The sequence below is a fragment of the Lipophrys pholis genome (assembly GCF_963383615.2).
Source record: "Lipophrys pholis genome assembly, chromosome: 19".
Lineage (NCBI taxonomy): Eukaryota > Metazoa > Chordata > Actinopteri > Blenniiformes > Blenniidae > Lipophrys > Lipophrys pholis.
Genome location: NC_137647.1, coordinates 3,787,215 through 3,807,765, shown reverse-complemented (window position 1 = coordinate 3,807,765; position 20,551 = coordinate 3,787,215). Strand labels below are relative to the sequence as shown.

Here is a 20,551-nt window from a genome sequence, read left to right as displayed (position 1 = left end):
TTCTGCACAGTTCGACCTGTTCTGGTCACGTTTGTGTGTGCGTGTGTATGTGTGCGTGTGCGTGTGTGAAGAACAGCTGACAGGGGGCGGGGGGGGGGGGGCGTGGCTCTGTCCGGGGTGTGTGTGTGTGTGCGCTGCGGTGAAGATCGGTAAACCACGTGACTTCTTGTGAGTGTTTTCCGGGATCAGTTCGCAGCAGTGACGAGCTGAGCTGCACGGTCCTGCCTCTCTGTCCTGGTCCGGATCAGCAGCTTCACCCGCAGACGAGCCGAGCAGGACCGAGCGGGACGCAGGTGAGAGATCAGATCATCTGTCGGTTCCATATTAAGTCAAACAAATGTGACTGGACTTGAACTTGAACTTTCTGCTTGGAGTCTGTGGAGGTGCAGCAGGAACAGGAGGAAGCTGATCCTCTTCCTCCTCTTCCTCCTGTTCCTCCTCTTCCTCCTCCTGTTCCTCCTCTTCCTCCTCTCAGGACTCTGTTGAGGTTATTTCAGGTCCAACCCGCCCAGAGCTCTGTAAACAGGACCAGACTGGACATTCTGCTGCTTCTTTCTCTCTCCAGGAGCAGAACTCTGCAGTTTGACCAGATCAAAGATTTCCCTTCCTGTCATTCTTTCATAGTGACTCAGCCTCACCCAGGGCCTGCTCCTCCTCTTGCTGCTCCTCCTCCCTCTAATCCTCCGCATCCTCATCTTCCTCCATTGTGACTCAGCTTGCCAAGATCTCTTGTTTAATGGCTACAGCTCTGCAGTTGTTTAATGTGAATTAACGATCTGGGAGGGTTCCAGACATCATGTCAGAGTATTTTCTGTGGAGGAGGAGGAGGAGGAGGAGTTGGAGGAGGAGGAGTTGGAGTTGTTTCTGTGTATGTTTTGTGTTTATTTTTTTCCATGGCTGCCTGCCCAGTTACCCGACATGCCCCCGGACTCCGGACTCGCCCCCTCTCTTTGTGCTTCCATGTGTTTGCAGTAACTCTTAAACTCCTGTAATTGGAGGAGAGGGAAAGGTTTCTGGTGATGCATTGTGGGATGTGTAGTTGTGGATGATTGTAAATCTTATGTAAAGCAGCGTCAGGTGCTCAGAGTGGGTCTGAGAGGCGGAGGCGGCATTTCTGATGGTTTCCTGTGATCACCTTTTGGTCATTGGACACGATCCTCGCTGACTCGTCCTCCTTCGCTTGCAGAGTTGCCACCATGCTTAAGTTTGGATATCAGGGGTCGGGGTCGGGGCCGGCGTCAGGGCCTGAGGGGAAGGTGGAGGAGTCCATCATCCGGATCCCGCCTCACTACTACATCCACGTTCTGGACCAGAACACCAACATCGCCCGGGTGGAGGTCGGCCCGCTCACCTACATCCGCCAGGACAACGAGAGGTCAGGAAGCCCCGTCCAGTCACTGACCATACGGCCCGTCCTTCCTTGACCTCTGACCTCTAGAGTCTTTCCTCAGAGTGCTCTTCGCCCCGGTGAAGATGGTCATGGTGCCGCCGCGGTACTACTGCGTGATCTCCAACCCTGCCGCCCGCGATGACAACGGGCAGGTGCTGTTCGACCAATCGGGGCAGGCCAAGCTGCGGCACGCCGACCTGGAGATCCGGCTGACGCAGGAGCCGTTTCCCCTGTACCCCGGGGAGGAGGTGCAGCAGGTGAGTCGGAGTGTGTGTGAGCGTATGTGTGACGTCGTACTTGTGTGTGTGTGTGTGTGACACGTTGTGCTTGTCGTGTGCTTGCAGCCAGTGACCCCTCTGCAGATCGTGTATCCGGACACGGCGCTGCGTCTGCAGGCGCTTCTGGACTTCGATGAGGACGGAGGAGAGCGTAGAGTCGCTGGAGACGAGTGGCTGTTCGAAGGACCAGGTAACAAACAAACAAACAAACAAACACACACACACACACACACACACACACCGGACTCCTAATAAGCTGGCTGCCTCCTGGTTTCAGGGACCTACATCCCCAGGAAGGAGGTGGTGGTGGTGGAGACCATCAAAGCCACGGTGATCCGGGAGAACCAGGCCATCAGACTGAGAGCCCGCAAGGAGGGCGAGGACCGCGGAGGAGTCCGCCGGGTCACAGGTGGGTCTCGCTCTCTCTCTCTCTCTCGCTCTCTGTCTCATTTCTATTGCTGAAGATCACAGTGGTTTCTTCAATGCCCTTTTACATGTTTTGTGTGTGTGTGTGTGTGTGTGTGTCAGGTGAGGAGTGGCTGGTCAGTAAAGTCGGAGCGTACCTTCCAGGCGCTCATGAAGAAGTCATCGACATCGTGAATGCCTTCATCCTCACTGATAAAGTAAGTCTTCTTTTACGTTCCCTCGTATGAATACAATCTCCTCTTGCAATTAATTTTGTCATCACCTGCCCCCCCATCGCCCGCCGTCAGAAAGCACTCCATGTCCGCGCCCTGCGGCCGTTCAAAGACGCCGGCCGGAGGGACCGCCGTACTGGCGAAGAGTGGCTGGTGACCAAGGCGGACCGCGAGGCGCACATCCCGTCGGTGGCGGAGGAGGTGGTGGGCGTGGTGGAGGTGACCACGCTGAGCAGCCGGCAGTACTGCGTCATCCTGGACCCGGTGGGAGCTGACGGGAAGCCTCAGCTGGGGCAGAAGAGGGTGGTGAAGGTGAGGAGGGACTATCGCATCTTCTGCTACATCAAAATGTCAGTGGTGCCGAATACAACACGGTCATCTCAAGTTTAGAGAGAAAAACTTCAACTATTCCACTTTAGCAAGCGTTGGAGACGGTGGAGAGGAAAACCTCCCTAACAGGAAGAAACCTGAAGGACCAGACTCGGGGGTGGAGACTTTCTGCTGTTCTGTTTGGGGATTAGTGGATAGAAAGAGAGAAAAGGAGAGGACGGAGAACGACAAACGGATTGTCATAAATCCACTCGCTGCAGACGTCATGGAGGTTCACACTTTGAGTTCCACCGTCAGAGATCCTGCAGGAAGGTTCAGAGTGTTAAGTGACCTCCAATAGTGAGATAAAAAAGAAAAGTTTTCAGCTTAACCTTAAAAGTAGAGACTGTGTCCGCCTCGGGGCTGGTTCCACATGGCAGCCTCTCATTCTACTTTTAGAAAACCTAGGAACCTCCAGGGGGCAGCACTCTGAGAACCAGGTGTTCTTCTGGGGTGACGTGGGACTAACGACTCTTTAAGATATGATGGAGCTTTTATAAAGTAAAGGGAGGATTTAAAATTATTTTTCTACATTTAACAGGAAGCCAACATGTCTGAGACGACATGCTCCTGATTTTAGAGCTATTAAAGAAAGCAAAGCAGCCCTGTCGCGTTGTTTAATATTGGATTTGAAGGATAAGTCCTGGTCCAAAGCAACTCCCAGGTTCCTCACAGTGAGACTGAAGGTCAAAGTGATACCATCCAGTGTTGCTAAATATTAAGATCAGGACATGACAGCTCATCCAGGCTTTAGTGTTTAGTGTCCTCAAGCTTCTAGTTTAGCAAGTTGATCAGCATCATCTGGTTTCATAGATCAGTGTATCATCAGCATAACAATGGAAGTTAATGGGGTGTTTCCTGATAATATTCAATACAGGAAGCATGTATAATGTGAAAAGTATAGGTCCTAAGACAGAACCCTGTGGAACTCCATGTTTAACTTTTGTCCGAGCTAGAGTTATTAACATGAAGGAAGTGGAACCTTTCTGATAAATATGATTGAAACCAGTTTAACCTTTTAATCCTGATGAACTGTTCCAAGTTTCCGTCGTCGGATGAGTAGTTTTAATCTGTCAGATCTGTTTTTCCTTTTTTTTTTTATTTTTTTTTTTAAATAGCTTCTTCTCTTCTCTTCTGTCAGGGCGAGTGCTCGTTCTTCCTGCAGCCCGGCGAGAACCTCGAGCAAGGCATCCAGGACGTGTACGTGCTGTCGGAGGAGGAGGGGCTGGTCCTGCGAGCGGTGGAGGCGTTCACTGACACCGAGGTGAGGCGTCGCCAAAGACTCCGCCCTCACTCACCTCTTTATTTATATTACTTCTACGCGTTCACCACCAGGTGTCTCGATAAGAAAGTTAAAAACTTGCTGTTGTTAAGCAGTACTCTTTAACTGATCCAACAATAATTACCACTTTCACTTTTTATCCTGTTATATTTTTTATTTATTAGCGCTTTGTTTTTTTTAACCACTTCAATTTATTTATTTTTACATTTTACTTTAAACTTTACTTTTTCTTACCACTTAACATTTTTTTAATCACATTTTCAAAATTATTATTTTTTTTAACTACTTGGAACTTTTTACCACTTTTTCTTTTTTAAAGCACTTTGTTGTGTTTTTTTTTTTCTAGTTTTTTTACCACTTTAATTTTTTTATTGAATTTTTTTTTTACCACTTTTTTTTTTTTTTTTACATTTTACTTTAAACTTTCTTTTTCTTACCACTTGACTTTTTTTTTTACCACTTTTTTTTTTTTTGCCACTTAGCTTTTTGTTGTGTGTTTTTTTTTCTTTTCTTTTATCACTTGGAACCTTTTACCCCTTTTTCTTTTTCTAAGTACTTTATATTTTTAATATGATTATTTTATATTTTTTAATGTAATTTTTTTTTTACCACTTTCACTTCTTTTAACTACTTAAAAAAATTTCTTTACCACTTCTTTTTTTTTTCTTACCACTTTTTATTTTATTTTTAACCACTTTAAACTTTTTTCAGTTTAATAGTATTAGTTGAATCTGATTTGATGAATAAATTCCGGCAGATTTGTGAACTTTTGTCTGATTGGCTCCCTCTGGGACTCCTCTCTGCTCCTGTCTGAGTTCATCTGGATCAGACTAAAGCTCTGCTGCCTTGGACGTCTTCTGCGCTCCTCCTCCTCAGACTTTGTTTGGTAGCCGAGCGGAATGAGGTTCGGGGGCGGTGGTACCATAACTTTGAACCATCCTCCTGTGCAACCAGTTAATCAGACAAAAGGAAAAAATGCGGAGTCAACACGGTGTGCTCACAAAGGTGTGTCATCGTAAAGCCGGGCAGGTGTGCCTGAACTGCACCTCCTGCAGGAGTTGACAGGTGTGTCAGCAGGAGATAAAGGAGGCGCAGTCAGCAGGTCCAAAGACCATGCAAACACGTGTTGCAGACGCACGCTGGCTTTTCCATTCTGTTTTTCACGGCTCTGGGCTAATCAAGCTTTAGCGGCTTCAATGTAACATGAGGCGTTCAGGTGCGGATATGAGTGTCAGAGCCACAAACCTTTGCGACTTTGTTGTCTTATATTTCTTCGGAAACCTTCATTTTCCCTCCTGACCGGCTGACCCATCTGACCCCGCTCTCCTTCTCTCCCTCCTTTTCCTCCTCCTCTTCCATTGAACGAACCTCTCCCTCCTCCTCTTCATTTCTTCTGTTCACCTTCCTCTCATGTTCTCATTGTTTTTATTTAGCGCCTCCCTCCCGTCCCTTCTCCTTCTTCTTCCCCTCCTTCCCCTTCCCCCGGTCATCCGCTCCAATGCATCGCCACGTTAACCCTTCTCTCCGTCCTCCTCCTCTCTCTCCCCCGCTCCCTTTGCCAGCGCGATGAGGAGGAGGAGGAGGAGGAGGAGGAGGAGGCGGCTCAGGAGCGAGCCAAGCGTTCCCGCAGGAGCGGCGTCATCCGGCGCCCTGGAGACCGCTGGATGCTGCGAGGCCCCATCGAGTACGTGCCCCCGGCCACTGTGGAGGTGGTGCTCCGCCGCCAGGCTATCCCGCTGGACGAGAATGAGGGCATCTACGTCCGGGACATGAAGACCGGCAAGGTACTGGGATTGGATCCCGCTGAATTCTGAAGAGGTTCCTAAAGTTTTCTGGAGGCCTCAAGGAACTCCTGCAGGTTCCAGATGGGATCTTAAACGATCGGAGATGGTCTTTGTTGAAAAAGCTTCCTGCTGTGGTAACGTCCTGGTACGGTGGCGACTCCTGATTTGGGCGGTTCTCGGTGTGGTCTTCAGGTACGAGCGGTGATCGGCCACACCTACATGCTGACGCAGGACGAGGAGCTGTGGCAGAAGGAGCTTCCTCCCAACGTCGAGGCCCTGCTGATGTCTCGCCTCGACCCGCTGGCCGACCGCTCAGACCGCAGCCGCGCCGCCGCCCCCGAGCCCCGGGACAAGACCCGCGTGGTGTCCTACAGGGTCCCCCACAACGCCGCCGTGCAGGTGTACGACTACAGGGAGAAGAGAGCCAGGTGGGTGGAGCTTTGGCGGTGATGGTGGTGCGGTGCGGGAGTGTGCTGACCGGCGGCCTCTCTCGTCGGTACAGGGTGGCGTTCGGACCCGAGATGGTGATGCTGGGGCCCGACGAGCAGTTCACGGTGCTCTCGCTGTCCGGGAGCAAACCCAAGAGGGCCAATGTGATCAAAGCCATCTGCCTGCTGCTGGGACCCGACTTCTTCACCGACATCATCACCATCGAGACCGCCGACCACGCCCGGCTGCAGCTGCAGCTCTCCTACAACTGGTAAGCAGCTCCCAGCCGTCCTCAAACGCAACGTCAACGGCCTCGGACCTATGACAAAACTCTCCCTCCCTTCCTCCACAGGCACTTTGAGGTGAAGTCTCGAACTGAACTGGCCGAAGCGGCCACTCTGTTTTCCGTTCCGGACTTCGTTGGCGACGCCTGTAAAGCGATCGCCTCCAGGATCAGAGGAGCCGTGGCCTCCGTGCAGTTCGACGATTTCCACAAGGTTTGTTTGTCAGCCGTAGGATCAAAAGTTCCGCCTGCTGTGAAGGCGTTCTGATTGTCCGCCCCGCGTCCGCAGAACTCGAACCGGATCATCTGCTCGGCCGTGTTCGGCTTCGACGAGAAGCTGGTGGTGCGTTCGAGTCTCCGCTTCAGCCAGAACAACCTGGTGATCAGCAGCGTGGACATCCAGTCGGTGGAGCCCGTGGACCAGCGGACCAAAGATGCCCTGCAGAAGAGTGTTCAGCTCGCCATCGAGATCACCACCAACTCGCAGGAGGCCGCTGCACGGTCACTGACACACACAACCGTCAAACCACTGAAACAGACACACACACACATACTCCCTCACTCAGATGATACTTGTGTGTCTGCAGACACGAGGCGGAGCGTCTGGAGCAGGAGGCCCGGGGGAAGTTGGAGCGTCAGAGGATCACAGATCAGGCCGAAGCCGAGAAAGCGAGGAAAGAGCTGCTGGAGCTGGAGGCCCTGAGGTCAGTGACACACGCTCGGCTGTTTTTGGACGGATCCCGTTGTGTTGAGGGACCTCGTTTGTATTGAGAGACCATGTCGTGTTGCAGCGCCGCGGTGGAGAGCACCGGAGCTGCCAAGGCTGAGGCTCAGTCCCGCGCTGAGGCGGCACGGATTCAGGGCGAGGCAGCGGTCAACGAGGCCAAATTGAAGGCCGAGGCCCAGAGGATTGAGGCTGTACGTCTGACACACACACACACAATTTTCTTGTTTTATTTTACCTTTATTTTACCAGGAAAAAAAACCTATTTGAGATTAATAATCTCTTTCATGAGCCTCCTGGCCAAGACAACCAGCAGTACATTTAGGTTTCAGGCAAAACAGGCACATAAGAAAAATGTCAATACATTAAAAACATGCAACCCCCCCCCAAATATATATATATATATATATATATATATATATATATAGAGATAAGTTGCCCACAAATTAAAACCTGAACGCCTTTTTTCCCAGTTCAGTCCTGACTTTAGGGACGGACAATAAAAGAAGATCCTGAGAGCGAAGATTATAAGAGTCCGTGTTTCTCGGACTGATGTAGGTCTGAAGGTAGGATGGGAGCAGACATAAAATACACTTTTATAAATAAGAGCACTGCAGTGATTGAGTCATATGAAGAAGACAATCCAACACGAGTACACAGCAGACAACAATGTGTCAGACATTTAAAATGGGTGTTGAGCTTCATCGTTCCATGATGGACCGTATCCAGGGACTGTAAACTACCATGTGTGACCCGTGTGTGTAGGAGGCAGAGCTGCAGCGTCTAGTGAAAGCCCGTGAGCAGGAGCTGAGCTACAGGAAGGATATGGACCGTCTGGAGGTGGAGAAGCAGGAGCGTCTGTCTCAGATCGAGAGCGAGCGCTTCGCTCAGCTGGTCCAGAGTCTGGGCAGCGACACCTTGAAAGAGATGGCCCGAGCCGGCCCCGAGCTGCAGGTACACCTGGATACCGTCCTCCTCTAAATCCTGCATCAGGTCTGCAACCCTTCACCGGCTCAACATGTGCTCACTGTTAATTTGCCGTTTCTTTCCTGCAGGTGAAGATGCTCCAGGCTCTTGGGCTTAAATCCACCCTGATCACTGACGGCTCGTCGCCCATCAACCTCTTCACCACTGCTAATGGCCTGCTGGGGGCGCTGCCGGGTCAGGGCCAGTGAGGAGGAGGAGGAGGAGGAGGAGGAGGCAGAAGTAAACCTCAGAATGTGCTCTTTTCAGATAAAAGAAAAAAAAAAAGAAGCTCAGATTTGAGCAGAAGAAAGAAAACCCTGCCGTAAGGCTGGAAGAAAAAATCCAAACGTCTTAGTTTTTGTTGTTTTCAAAGAAAAACCAAGTTGTTTCTTTTCCCCCCAAAAAACTAAATGACACTTTTCTCTGTTTTCTAGACTTTTATTTTCCTTGGGTACAATTATGAAGATACTTATAATGAAGAATTTATGTTTACGATGCTTGTCTGTGCTGATGGTTCCTGCGGCCACCAGGGGGCCTCCCACATTGCATGGTTTTCACTGGTGCTTTATTTGAAATGAGACTCTGAGGTTTACTTCTGGATCGAAGTTTCGTGCCTACAAACGCCGTCTGTTTGTTTAGTCTCGGGATTCTTGTGTTCCCGCTTCGCTTGGCTGGTTACCATTAATCCCACAACTCATGAAAGGTCGGACCACCTTTCTTTGCCTTACTACATGAAGTGTGTGTGAGCGTGCTTGCAGCTTCCGATGAAGGCTGGAACTGTTATTAAAACAATAAAATCGGATGTATTCTCTCATGAGTTCTCATCTCTGACTCTAACTCATTCAGACCATACACATAGTGCAGGCAGATTCCACACTGACCCGCTCAAAAGTTTCTTTTCAGTTTGTTGACAAATAATCCGTTTTCAATCTCAAAGCACTCTGAAAAGAACAGATTTCAGAGTTCTTTGCTTTCACCCTTCTGTCCAGTTCATCCCAAACCAGCGCCATGTGGTTTAAAGTCGGGAGACTGTGCTGGTCCCTCCATGTTTTCAAGTTACCACCTTGTTCTTTTTTTTTTCTAATTTACTTCCTACATAGCGTGGACTGATAGTTTTGGATCATAATCTTGAACAAATAACCTTGAACGAATCTTTTAGGCTCATTCCACAGGGTATTGCAGAATGCTGCGGTCGCTGTTTTGGTTCGGGGCGCATCTCATTCTGTACCAGACCCAGTGAAACGGCCCCACGCCGTCACACTTCCTCCACCATGTTGGACAGATCTTGTCACACAAAGTGGAAACTTCTTTCCTCCTACTCGACGGTGTACAAAGATCCTGCGTGAGGAATGTGTCCATGAAACCTTTTTCCAATTTTCAATATTCCAGAGGCCTTGAGCCACATGTGGCTCTCTGGACCTCTTGTAGTGGCTCCTCGAAGCTTTCACTAAATCATACCTGCATAAACATTTTGTCCAACGTTTGTTTTATTTACACACTAGATCTATTTTCAAAATCACTTTTATCTCTTGGATAAAAAAAAAAAGGGCTTTCAATGAAAGCAAATAACTGAAATTGGGAAAAATGCTTCGAAAAGAGAATAAAAGCTCAGCTGCTTAGAAAAAAAGAGAAAATGGTAAAAATGGCTAAATGTCCTTCCTCCTCTCTAACTCTTCTGTCTAGTGTTTGTTGTGTTTCATTTAATCCTCTGTTTATATTAGCTGTGCAAATATCTAAAATTACTTATTTTTGATCCTGTCTAATCTAATATTCAACTTTCATTCTATTTATTCTTGACAGGGCTACTTTCTTTAGCCCTGTCCAGTCAATGTTATCTTTAATGTAGTGAGCAGGCAGATATTCTATTATATATATTATACTATAAAAGCCAGCAGGCTTGCCCGTGTTCATTTGATTGGATTTCCCAGAATTCTTTGTGCCTTGATGACGCATTTTTCCGTGTTGGTCACATGGTCAGGCCGAACGCCATTCTGAAATATTAATTGTGTCTGTAAAATGCTGGAAATGAAGGATGAAACCACTAAAATCAGGTAGAAAAACATGAAAATGTAACAAAAATGTTTACGAAATGTAAATTTGACTTAGGGGAAAAATCATAAACGTGTTTGTTTTGGTCAAAAAGGTTGCTGATCTGTGCAATAGTCCAACGACGGGGGCGTTTCATTGCTCAGGTAAGCCTCCTTGTCTTGTTCTGTCGTCTTAGTAATTCTTGCTGCAAGTCATCCTGTCAAACCTGTGGTTCCAAAGTCTCCTCTTCACAGAGGAAACTGAGGCTTGTAAACTACAACTGCTATTTAGCGTATTTTTCTCGCCATTTTTACAGTAGTACACTCCCATATGGTTCAACTGACGCTCACGAAGGCATGGCACCACATTATTGTCTTCCAACACTGCTTCTATTCAGACAGTGAGGCCTGTTAGTAAACCAAAAAAAGTTGGAACACTTGTAGTGAATAGCACCAATGTTCAATGCTTAATGACTGCTCCTGTTGTGACTCATCGGGACAGAGAAAAAGCGGAACACTGATCGCATCTAAATGAAAGGGGAACAATAATTGTGGTTGCATTTGATTGTTTATGACGAGATTAAGAGGAGAGAAATAAACTCAAAAGAAGAAGCTGAATTTGCAGCTCTGTTGTGTTCAGCCTGCCCAACAATGTGACCGTTGGTTATCAGCTGTTTATGAGTCAGTGAAGCAACATGTAATCCTCGTGATAACTTGGATCTCAGAGTGCTGCCCCCTTGAGGTTCCTAGGAATCCTAGAATGGTAGGCAGAGCTTCTATCAGACCTCTCTCATGTGTAAGAGGACTCACAGATGAAGGATTGGCTACACACCTTAAGGAGAATTAGTAGAATTTGTTTTCCTGTTTAAACCTTTCAGGATGTTGTGATCCTGTTGTGTGGACACTAACTGCCCAGCAGAGGGCGCTGCCAGACCTGAACACCAGCCATGTTCCTGCTCCTCACACAGTAAAATCATGCAGCCCGACTCTTATCCTCCTCAGAGCTTCACTGCTGCTGTTTCAGAAATGTCATTTTTGGCCGATCATCAAGACAGTGCGACGTTTTAAGAGCCTGAAAGGAGTGGAGTGGAGAAATTTGAAAACGCCACCTCGGCTTTGACGTGTGAACCTGCAGGACAGATGTAAATGAGCAGTTTTGCTATAATCTGGCACATTTACAATTTGTATATGATTGTTTAATAATGTGCGCTGTCCCAATCAAATAAATAAAATAAGACGCATATTAGCTGAAAACGGTGATGTCATCGTCTGTCACCTGATGTCACCTCTTGACCCGATAACCCCGCGACCCTCTCTGCGACAACAACAACAATAACAATGGAGGACTACAAGCTCCAGATCGAGCTGCAGAAGCTACTAGTCGGTTAAAAAAAGGCAAGATGTTGGATTCCACGAATACAAGGATGTTTTTTATGCTCTGTGCCTTCCCCTCCTTGTTTGGTGTATTTCTGTGACAGCGTTGCAGCACCACCTATAGGCCTGGCATATGTACTACATCGTTTTGCAGTAGTTTTCATGGTGTCACATTGGTAGATGTTTCCAGATGGATGGGTACACTTTTTAAGAATGACGAGGAGGAAAAAAGATTGTTTTGGCTCGTATGGACAAAGACTTGAGTTCCCCAAGGTCAGCACCTTCTATAAATCTGAACCTCCTGTAGGTCTGATCCTTGTCTTGGTCTGAGCCTCCTGTGGGTGTGAGGATCCTCTTCAGGACTGGAGGAGACATCAGAACTTGGGGTTAGACTGCAGTGGTTAGAGAAGCGGCTCCTCTGTAACTCAATTTATCGATTGGATAATCTGATAGAGGCGCTCTAATGAAATCTCTGCAGGTCGACTCGGTCATCATTCATCTGGATCTCCTGTCAGACTCCGAGCTCTTCCCCTGTGTTTAGAATTCTGCCCCCTCCATCCCTCTTATGTTTACTAGAAATATAATCAGTGTTTCTCTCTGCATTCAGAGTCCCTGAACACATCACACAATCTAGCCTCTGTTTGCTCCCTTCGTGTCGTTTCATTCACTCGCTGTACATCGTCCCAACTTTTCTGGAAACGGGTCAGTGTTACATAAATATTTCAGTCTCGTCTGAGAGAAAATCTGTCTGGGCAGCCTGAAGCTCCTCCCTCTGGCGTCCTCCTCCTGTCCTCCTACGCTCTCCTCGTCCTCCACCTCGTCTATCTTCTTTCCTCCTCCCTCCTCCTCCTCCTCTTTGGTGGTGGAGTCGGATGAATAATTAAAAAGAATCTAAAATTTAAATGAAGCTGCTTCAGTACAAAAATCTTTTATTAACATTGAGGAACTACATCGCCCTCCCTGTGCCCGCTCCCTCCTTCGTCCTCTCATCTCCCTTACCGACGGTTACCATGACAACCGGGTGTCTCCGGCCCTGGAAACAGTTTGAGGAGATGGCGGCTGGTTGTGTCGTTTCTCTGCAGAGACAGTTAGAGAAAAACTAATTTCCTAGAGCATCTTTTTTTTTTCCCCTGAATTTTTATTCTGCCGATCGTCTGTTTCTCTACTGGGACATCAAAAACAAAGTATCAGTTGCATTTTCTGTCACACCCACTCGCCTGAGCTCACACAGATGTAAACCAGCAGGACTGTTCTCCATGGCTCCCTCTAGTGGTGGTAGTAATGATGACAGCACCAGTGTAGAGAGACATAGACCGTTGGCCAGTGTCAAACACATTGTAGTTCAGGGGTCACATTCACCCAAAATTCATCTTGAGTGGTAAACTCATGCCATAATAACCTTTAAATGTAAAGCTTTTTTTGTATTGCGCAGTATGTGACGAAAACGTTGTTTCTCAAAACCCAACAATGACTACAATCTCAACATCAAGCCAGTTCTAATGATACATTTGTGTGCAAAATACACTATTGTCACCATGACGACAGCTCCAGTGATTATATGTGCGACTGATAACGATCCGCCCATCCAAATTATTGGATGTGGGTCCAATTGAACAATCTAATATCTCTTATTTCGTGAAACTTGTTCCCGGGTGATATTAAAAAGTCAGATGGTTAAAAAAACAAAAAGAAACTCTCAATTAAAACAGATTTGAAGAGTCGTTCCGTCTCTGATGTGGGATCAGATTTTATTTTGAGGATTTCGGAGTTTATTCCATCAAACACGAGCAAAGATCCACAGTGTGTCTGATACATGTGCTGTGTACACTCACATTGGTGGGCTATGCTGGAAGCAGTCAGTTTAAGGCATGCACAGGCACAGAGTCCAGAGTCGGAGAGAGAAATCAATACTGAGAGAGAGAGAGCCGGCGAGCAGCAGCTTACACATGGATGTACAAAAGATCCCTAGGATGAGCGTAGAAATATAAAAATACAAAGATCCAGTAATCGGGTGTTAAGAGCTTTTACAAAACAAAGAAAACTGTAACCAAGAGCACAAAAAAATAAAATAAAATCCAGCAGTGCAGTGTGAACATCAAACCAACCAACACGTTTGTCCTCTGAGCTCAAAACAAAAAGTCCCGTGAAAGATTCTCAGTGTTTAAAATAAAAGCTCCTTCATTTCTTTCTATTCTGTACAAAACAAACAAAACGAAAACCCAATTTCGCTATCCACTAAATTGTTTCAATTTCAAACGGAATACTTATAAATGTAGAAATCTTGCTGTAATTTGCTTTGCTTTTTTTTTAAATCTCAAAATGTAATTTTTAAGCACCAAATCATTTATCAGAAACACGCAGAGGTGGGTGTTTTTAAAATGTCGTCAAAACAGAGAGTAACTACTACTAACCTGGTGGGTTTTAAACAGTGACTGCAAGGAATGTTCACTTGAAACGTTGTCGAGCTCACAACAAACTACTTACACAGATTCTTCTACCGTCAGCTAATTTTCCGTCGGTTCAATCTAACATCTTTACTTTTGGTTTCTTGGTTAGCTTGCTGGGTTTACCAGGTTTTTTTTTTAGTTTTTTTTTAAGTCAGTGTTAGCTGAAGGATAGAACAAGGCACTGTGTGGCTTCTGCAGGTTTTAAAATTGTTTTTAAAGCGCCCCACTGATGTGAAGAAATCATGACAAATCCCGTAAATATTCGATTTTTCAGTTTGAATCCTCATTTTTCAAATGATCAAACACACAAATCTTCCTAAGGACCTTTTCTTTCTCTTCAGTTTTTCCGTTCACACCAAGCTTTGTGCGCGGTGAACGTAGAGATTTGTGAGCCCGTGTTCACAATCGACATCCTGCACTTTGATACATTATAACAATGCTGACATTGGTGGAAAAACACAATCTGAAGCGCATGAGAGTTAACAGTCAGTAAAAAAGGTGAAAACACACAAGGCGCTCGATAAACTCGGAGAGGTAGCGCAAGCAAAGTTCGTACGAACCCACTACCAGAGCAGAAATCAGGAAAGCTAGCATTCCTATTAGTTTTTTTTCTCTTATTTTTTTCTTATTTTATTTTTGCATAATGTGATTAGTAAACAGACATGCTACATACAAAACAGGTGTGGGCGGAGCTTTATGCAGCGTTCAGGTCCCGTTGGGTTTTTCTAATCTCGATGATTTCACTGTAAAGCTGCCAAGTTTCCATCTCAGAACCAATTAATGTGGCCGTTACATGTTAATTAGCTAATTTTAATACTTATAAAGCAACTCAATAACTTTGCCCTGTACAGGGAACAGATTAAAATACTCAAAAGTGGAAGATTTCAACGGTAGGGGCTTTTTAAATTGAATTTCTTTTCCACTTTTTAAAGTTACAAACATAACACAATAACATGCGCATTTTATTTCCTCAAAAACTGGGCATCGTTCAAGATTTGTCATTTAGAATTGAAAAATATCTATAAAATGCTATGTTGTGCTAATGCCCTACAATGTAGTGTGTTATTTACAACAAAGACTCCTGCCTTCAGTGTATCTGTTGGTTAATTAAATATGTTGTCACAGTTTGTTAAAATCTTATCGGATTTCCAAAATGTTAATTAAAACTGAAGATTATTTTCCACATATAGTCATTTGCCCAATAAAGGGCTAAATGGTTTTAAAGCATCTAAAGATTTATTCCACATGCCTTTGTAACCATCACAGTAAAACATGTTGGCATTGAACGTTTCCACAAAATGTAAATATGATGAGTTTATATATTGCAAGGTTGTTTAGTGCCAATCAGTTTGACCTAAAGTTGGAGAAGAAAGCACCCTCTTGTGGTTGTAACAGGTCACTGACAGTTGTAAGAAAGAAAAAGTCAACAAACTTCAGTTTGTCTTTCAACAAAAATAAAGAAAGTAAACTTTGTGTTTGAAAAGTTTCAACTTAACTCAACTGTGATGATGTCATCATGGTTTCCATGATGACAAAGAATGCAGAAACATTACTTTAGCATCATTTTCATCTCTCAGACTATCGGGTCAACAATTGGGACATCATCTATTAAAATATATGCTCACATTGGTCCTGCGTGACGTCAACACAGCATTTTAAGCCCCGCCCCTTCATCTGAGCCTGATCATAGACATGTATGAATAGACACAAGCACATAAGTAGTTAGACAGTCACTGACTGCCTACTGGAGCCGACTTATCAGCATGGTGGCCATCTTGGATGAGTCCACACGCTTTCACATGGTTTGGTTTGTTAGAAACAGCCGACATGTAGTTATGGTCCAGGACGCTTCTGTACAGTAAATATGAGGCACATCTTCAGTCCCCATTACCTGAGGTGTACCGCAAGGCTCGATTTTGGGTCCAATTTTATTTTCCATTTATTTACGCCCACTCGGTCCATTAAATTCAACAACATAAAATATCTTATAATTTTTATGCAGATGACACACAGATATATCTTCCTCTGTGATTTGCTGACCCTGGAGGCCTAGTTGCTGATTGTTACTGTCTTAATGACATTAACCGTTGGATGGCTCAAAATCTTCTCCAACTAAATCCTTCCAAATCCGAAATAATTCTCTTCAACGCCCCCAAAACCCACACAATAGTCTGTCTATCAACAACCTCGGTCCATTATCCTCCAATGTGAAGCCCGTAGCCAGAAATCTTGGAGTTTTATTCAATCCTGACCTCAATTTTGCTCCAAACATCAAAAAGGTTATCCAGTCCTGTTTCCTCCAAATCCGACTTATCTCCAATTTGAAGCCAATGCTCTCTCGCCCTGACTTGGAAAAAGTTATTCATTCTCTCATTTTCACCCGCCTCAACTACTGCAACTCCCTTTTATCTGGTATCACTTCAAAGCTCCTTTATTTCCTCCAACTAGTCCAAAACACAGCAGCTAGGCTCCTTACTGGTTTTAACAGGTGTCAACACATCACACCTATCCTGGCTTCCCTCCACTGGCTCCCTGTTCATTTTAGAATTGATTTTAAGATTTTTGCTGATAACTTTTAAAGCTCTTTGCAGTCTCGCCCCCAGTTACATTACTGACCTGTTGACCCCCATGCACTTTGTCCAACAACTGTTCTGCTCTATAAATAATGTTTTTATTAAAGTATTCCTGGCTCATCATCACATGTCTGCTGTTTGTAAGAAACCAAACCAGGTGAAAACTAGTGATCTGGTTGGTCCTCATCCAAGATGTCGGCCATGCAGCTTCAATAGGCAACAGCAATCAATGAGGAGTCTACTTATATATGTCGCTGTGTCTCTACTTCTGTAAGTCTATGATCCTGACCTTGTCTGACATCAAGTCTACCCTCTGATCAATACAATGTTGAAAACTTTGAACTTCAGCAGAAACTTCTTAGAAAACCCGCGGTGCATTCATGGAACCTGCGACCAACCAGAGGGTGTGTCCACCATTCATATATATTTACAAAGTGCTACTCTGTTTGAGCTCCAGTGAAACCAGGCTAAAGCCCCACGTGAAAGCATTCCTCTGAAGTAAATATTGTAAACATGCACTGAGTATAGGATTTTCTTTCATAACAACAGTTTATTTCCTCAAAGTTTCTCCTAAACTTCGTCTATGAAGAGTCCGTAGCGTGTTTTTCCATAGCTAACGCTAATAGGTGAGATGTTTTCCACTGATGGTAATCAGCCTGTAAACTTCAGCGTTACATTCACTGTCTGTAACAACTGTGGGACAGTCCATTGTCTGTGCTTAGATCACTGTATATATCTTATATGGGACAGCACATTGTCTGAAGTAAGTTCACTGTCTGTACTAAATGTAGGATAGTCCATTGTCTGTAATAAATTGTGGACAGTTCATTGTCTACGGTTGTTTCACTGTCTGTAATAAATGGTGGACAGTCCATTGTCTATGGTTATTTCACTGTTTGTAATAGATGGTGGACAGTCCATTGTCTATGGTTATTTCACTGTCTGTAATAAATGGTGGACAGTCCATTGTCTATGGTTATTTCACTGTCTGTAATAAATGGTGGACAGTCCATTGTCTATGGTTATTTCACCGTAACAAATGGTGGACAGTCCATTGTCTATGGTTATTTCAATGTAACAAATGGTGGACAGTCCATTGTCTATGGTTATTTCACTGTCTAATAAATAGTGGACAGTCCATTGTCTATGGTTATTTCACTGTAACAAATGGTGGACAATCCATTGTCTATGGTTATTTCACTGTCTGTAATAAATGGTGGACAGTACATTGTCTATGGTTATTTCACTGTAACAAATGGTGGACAGTCCATTGCCTTTGGACTGAAAGTGCAACTTTTTCTTTTAAACAGATGTTGACTGTGAAGTTTCTATGGTTTTGCGGAAACTTGGAGGATGAGCTGGAAAAAAAATACTGTTTTGTTCATTTCTGTGTATGTGTAACATTCGGCCATCTTGAAATTGTGTTTCCATGGCGGCGGTAAAAAGTTTATGTTGGTGGTGATTCTGGTGAATGATATCAGGAGCAGCATCTCAGCTTGAGTACAGCTGAAAACTTCTTTTTTGGCATCAAAACAGGAAAACCACATCCACGGCTTCTCCATCGCCCCCTGGTGGCGTGGAGACTCATCAGATAATCCTTTTTCCATGGAGATGGATGTCTGTTGTCACGACGACAGTAGATACTGGATGGGAGGGATGAGAAGGAGATAAGCTGCTGCCACATGAAGGTGTCCGGTGAGGCGTCGGGAGGTGGAGGTTGGCATGCTCATCGTGCAGCAGGAAACAACAGCAAAGAAACAGGAAACCGTTTTTTCTATTTTCAGGTGCTTCAGAAATGTGACGGTCTGAGTCGGGCCAGGCGTGGAGTTCCAATCAGGACTTTAGAATTCCTGCAAGGAGACAGAGACATGTTATTACATCCTGAATGATCTTTAGCGGAACATTTGACAGGAAAATAATGTAACTCACGTCCCCAGTTTAACGCAATGCAGGCCACGATGATGGTGATCCCTAGTAAGATGGAGACGACGGATAGAATCATGGCGTTACGGCCCAGCCGGCGAGCTCCGTCCAGATTCCCCTGCTGCAGGCTGTTTCTGGACTGAAGAGACACAGGAAGCAGTTTAGTTGGACCAATGAAACTCTCTGTAACGTGATGGAGGTCTGGAGGTGCTGTGAAGTTTGAAGGTCCTAGGCAGGTGGTCTTACGTACCATGACGGAGAAGGTGAGGCCGACGATGTTGATGGGCCAAACGGGGCAGAAGCAGGACAGGATGGCGAGGAACAGGTAGTCTCTGGGCTTGGACCCGTCCACAGCCACCTCTGTGATGGCACTGGGCTGGCGGGTGAGCGAGGGCCTGGGCGAGCCCGCCGCTAACGAGCCGGACCGGCTGCCCGTGCGAGGCCGACCATTGACGTGACCGCCACCTGGTTTGGCATGCAGCATGGGCGACACAGAGGCGGCTGTGGGAGACGAATCAGCCAATCCCGGAGCGGCGCCGTTGCCTGTGAGAGGAGTCAGAATCAGGTGTGGCAGGAGCATCGGGTGAACTGCTGCTGCGTGATACAGGACGCCGAGCCATGCGTTTACTTGTGTCTGTGCCGTCACCGATCACCGTCAGGTGTTCCATGCCGTGGCCCTCCTCGGCACCGTGTCCCGGGGTCTGGTGCTCGGCGCTCGGTGGCTGAGAGGTCACGGTGGAGTCTCCGTCCATGTGCGTGCCAATTGGCTGAGGCTCCTCCATGCTGGTGGGCTGGTGGCTAGCGGCCATGATGCTGAACAGATGAAGCTAACTTTGGGAAACAAATGCTGGAAGCGGGATTCTCTGTGAAGAGTTGTAAAAGATGCAGTCCGACCTCAGTCAGGTTTTGTTTGCTTTTATCAACCAAGTAAAATTTTTCGACTGTCAGTTTGCGTTCTAGCTCCGTCCAAACGAGCCAAAACAATCTCTTTTTTGTCTGTGTTGTTCTTAAAAAGTTTCCCATCCACACGGCACCATAAAAATGACTCAAAAGGTTGTAGTAGGTGTGCCAGGCCTGTAGGTGGCGCTGTACTTCTGCCACAGAAATACACCATAAATCGAGAAATCGCAACCAAATAATATCAGTAGCTTCTGCAGCACGATCTGGAGAACGTAGTCCGCCATTGTTATTAAGTGAAGTCGCGGAGAGGGTCGGGGGGGGAGTTATCGGGTCAAGAGGTGGGGCAAATGTGCGTCTTGTACTTCAACACGTCAAAGCCGAAGCGGCATTTTTAATTTTCTCCACTCTGGAACACGTCTTCTGGTTCTCAAAACGCAGCGCCGTGTGGATGATCGGCCAAAAACGATGAAACGGCGTCATCATGTGGACAGAGCCTGAGTCACTTCTGTCATTCACACCTGCTAAATCTGCCACACCTGGTTTTTGTCGCTTAACCCTTTACAGCATGGGTTTCTATTTTAGAAGGTAAACAAATACAGCACAGGGTGAGTTTGACAGATAAAATAAATTAAAGCAATGCTACACCAAACCATGAAATAATTAAATAGTAAAATGATTATATAATTTTTTTTAAAACATCAATAAATTGGTATTTTTATTAATTAAAGACACATTTATATGTTTAATTCCTATTTTAATTATTGATTTAAAGGTGTATTTATTTATTTAATGTTGGCACATTTAGTCTTCCATAATTGAGTGCTTTAGGGATCCTAATAATGTACTGATCACAGCAGACCAGACCTTGGTTTTCTTGCCTGAGGGCGATAGTCTGCTATGATGGTACATTTTTCTCATTGGAATGTTGAAACGCAAACAAGAGATGCATCACAAAAGTCTTCCATTTCCTAAAAACAACAACCACAAATGATTTATCGATCAAGACATTTCAAAGAGCAACCACCAAACGTGTACTCGAAGACACTCAGTATATTTCAGCAGTACGTATTCTGTATAGAAACTCAGCCAGCAGTTGCTTCTTGATGTGAAACAGAGGCACTTGGGATTTTGCTTTCCTTTTGCGTCAACCTTTCTTTTCAGCCA

General features: G+C 45.6%; 2 protein-coding genes across 3 annotated transcripts; one reads left to right on the top strand and one right to left on the bottom strand.

Annotated features, from left to right (window-relative positions):
• The first annotated feature begins 110 nt into the window (after window positions 1-110).
• Window positions 111-8,952, top strand: mvp (major vault protein). 2 transcript variants are annotated; one of them, XM_080487320.1, is made up of 17 exons: window positions 111-293; window positions 1,187-1,375; window positions 1,452-1,647; window positions 1,735-1,858; window positions 1,946-2,077; window positions 2,197-2,291; window positions 2,382-2,618; window positions 3,817-3,939; window positions 5,520-5,741; window positions 5,934-6,169; window positions 6,244-6,441; window positions 6,523-6,667; window positions 6,743-6,954; window positions 7,041-7,157; window positions 7,245-7,371; window positions 7,943-8,131; window positions 8,233-8,952. In XM_080487320.1, exons 2-17 carry the CDS (start codon window positions 1,197-1,199, stop codon window positions 8,350-8,352), a joined length of 2,652 nt encoding a protein of 883 aa, XP_080343446.1. In that variant the 5' UTR covers window positions 111-293; window positions 1,187-1,196; the 3' UTR covers window positions 8,353-8,952. The 2 variants fall into 2 exon arrangements, with proteins under 2 accessions (XP_080343446.1, XP_080343447.1); XM_080487321.1 differs by having other exon boundaries at window positions 162-293; window positions 5,532-5,741.
• A 9,445-nt stretch (window positions 8,953-18,397) lies between these two features.
• Window positions 18,398-19,296, bottom strand: LOC308124283 (trafficking regulator of GLUT4 1; the record flags this gene model as incomplete). The annotated part of the gene is made up of 4 exons (XM_080487206.1): window positions 18,398-18,414; window positions 18,494-18,626; window positions 18,738-19,030; window positions 19,116-19,296. The coding sequence occupies 4 exons, from the start codon at window positions 19,294-19,296 to the stop codon at window positions 18,398-18,400; spliced, it is 624 nt and encodes a 207-aa protein (XP_080343332.1).
• Window positions 19,297-20,551: the final 1,255 nt, after the last annotated feature.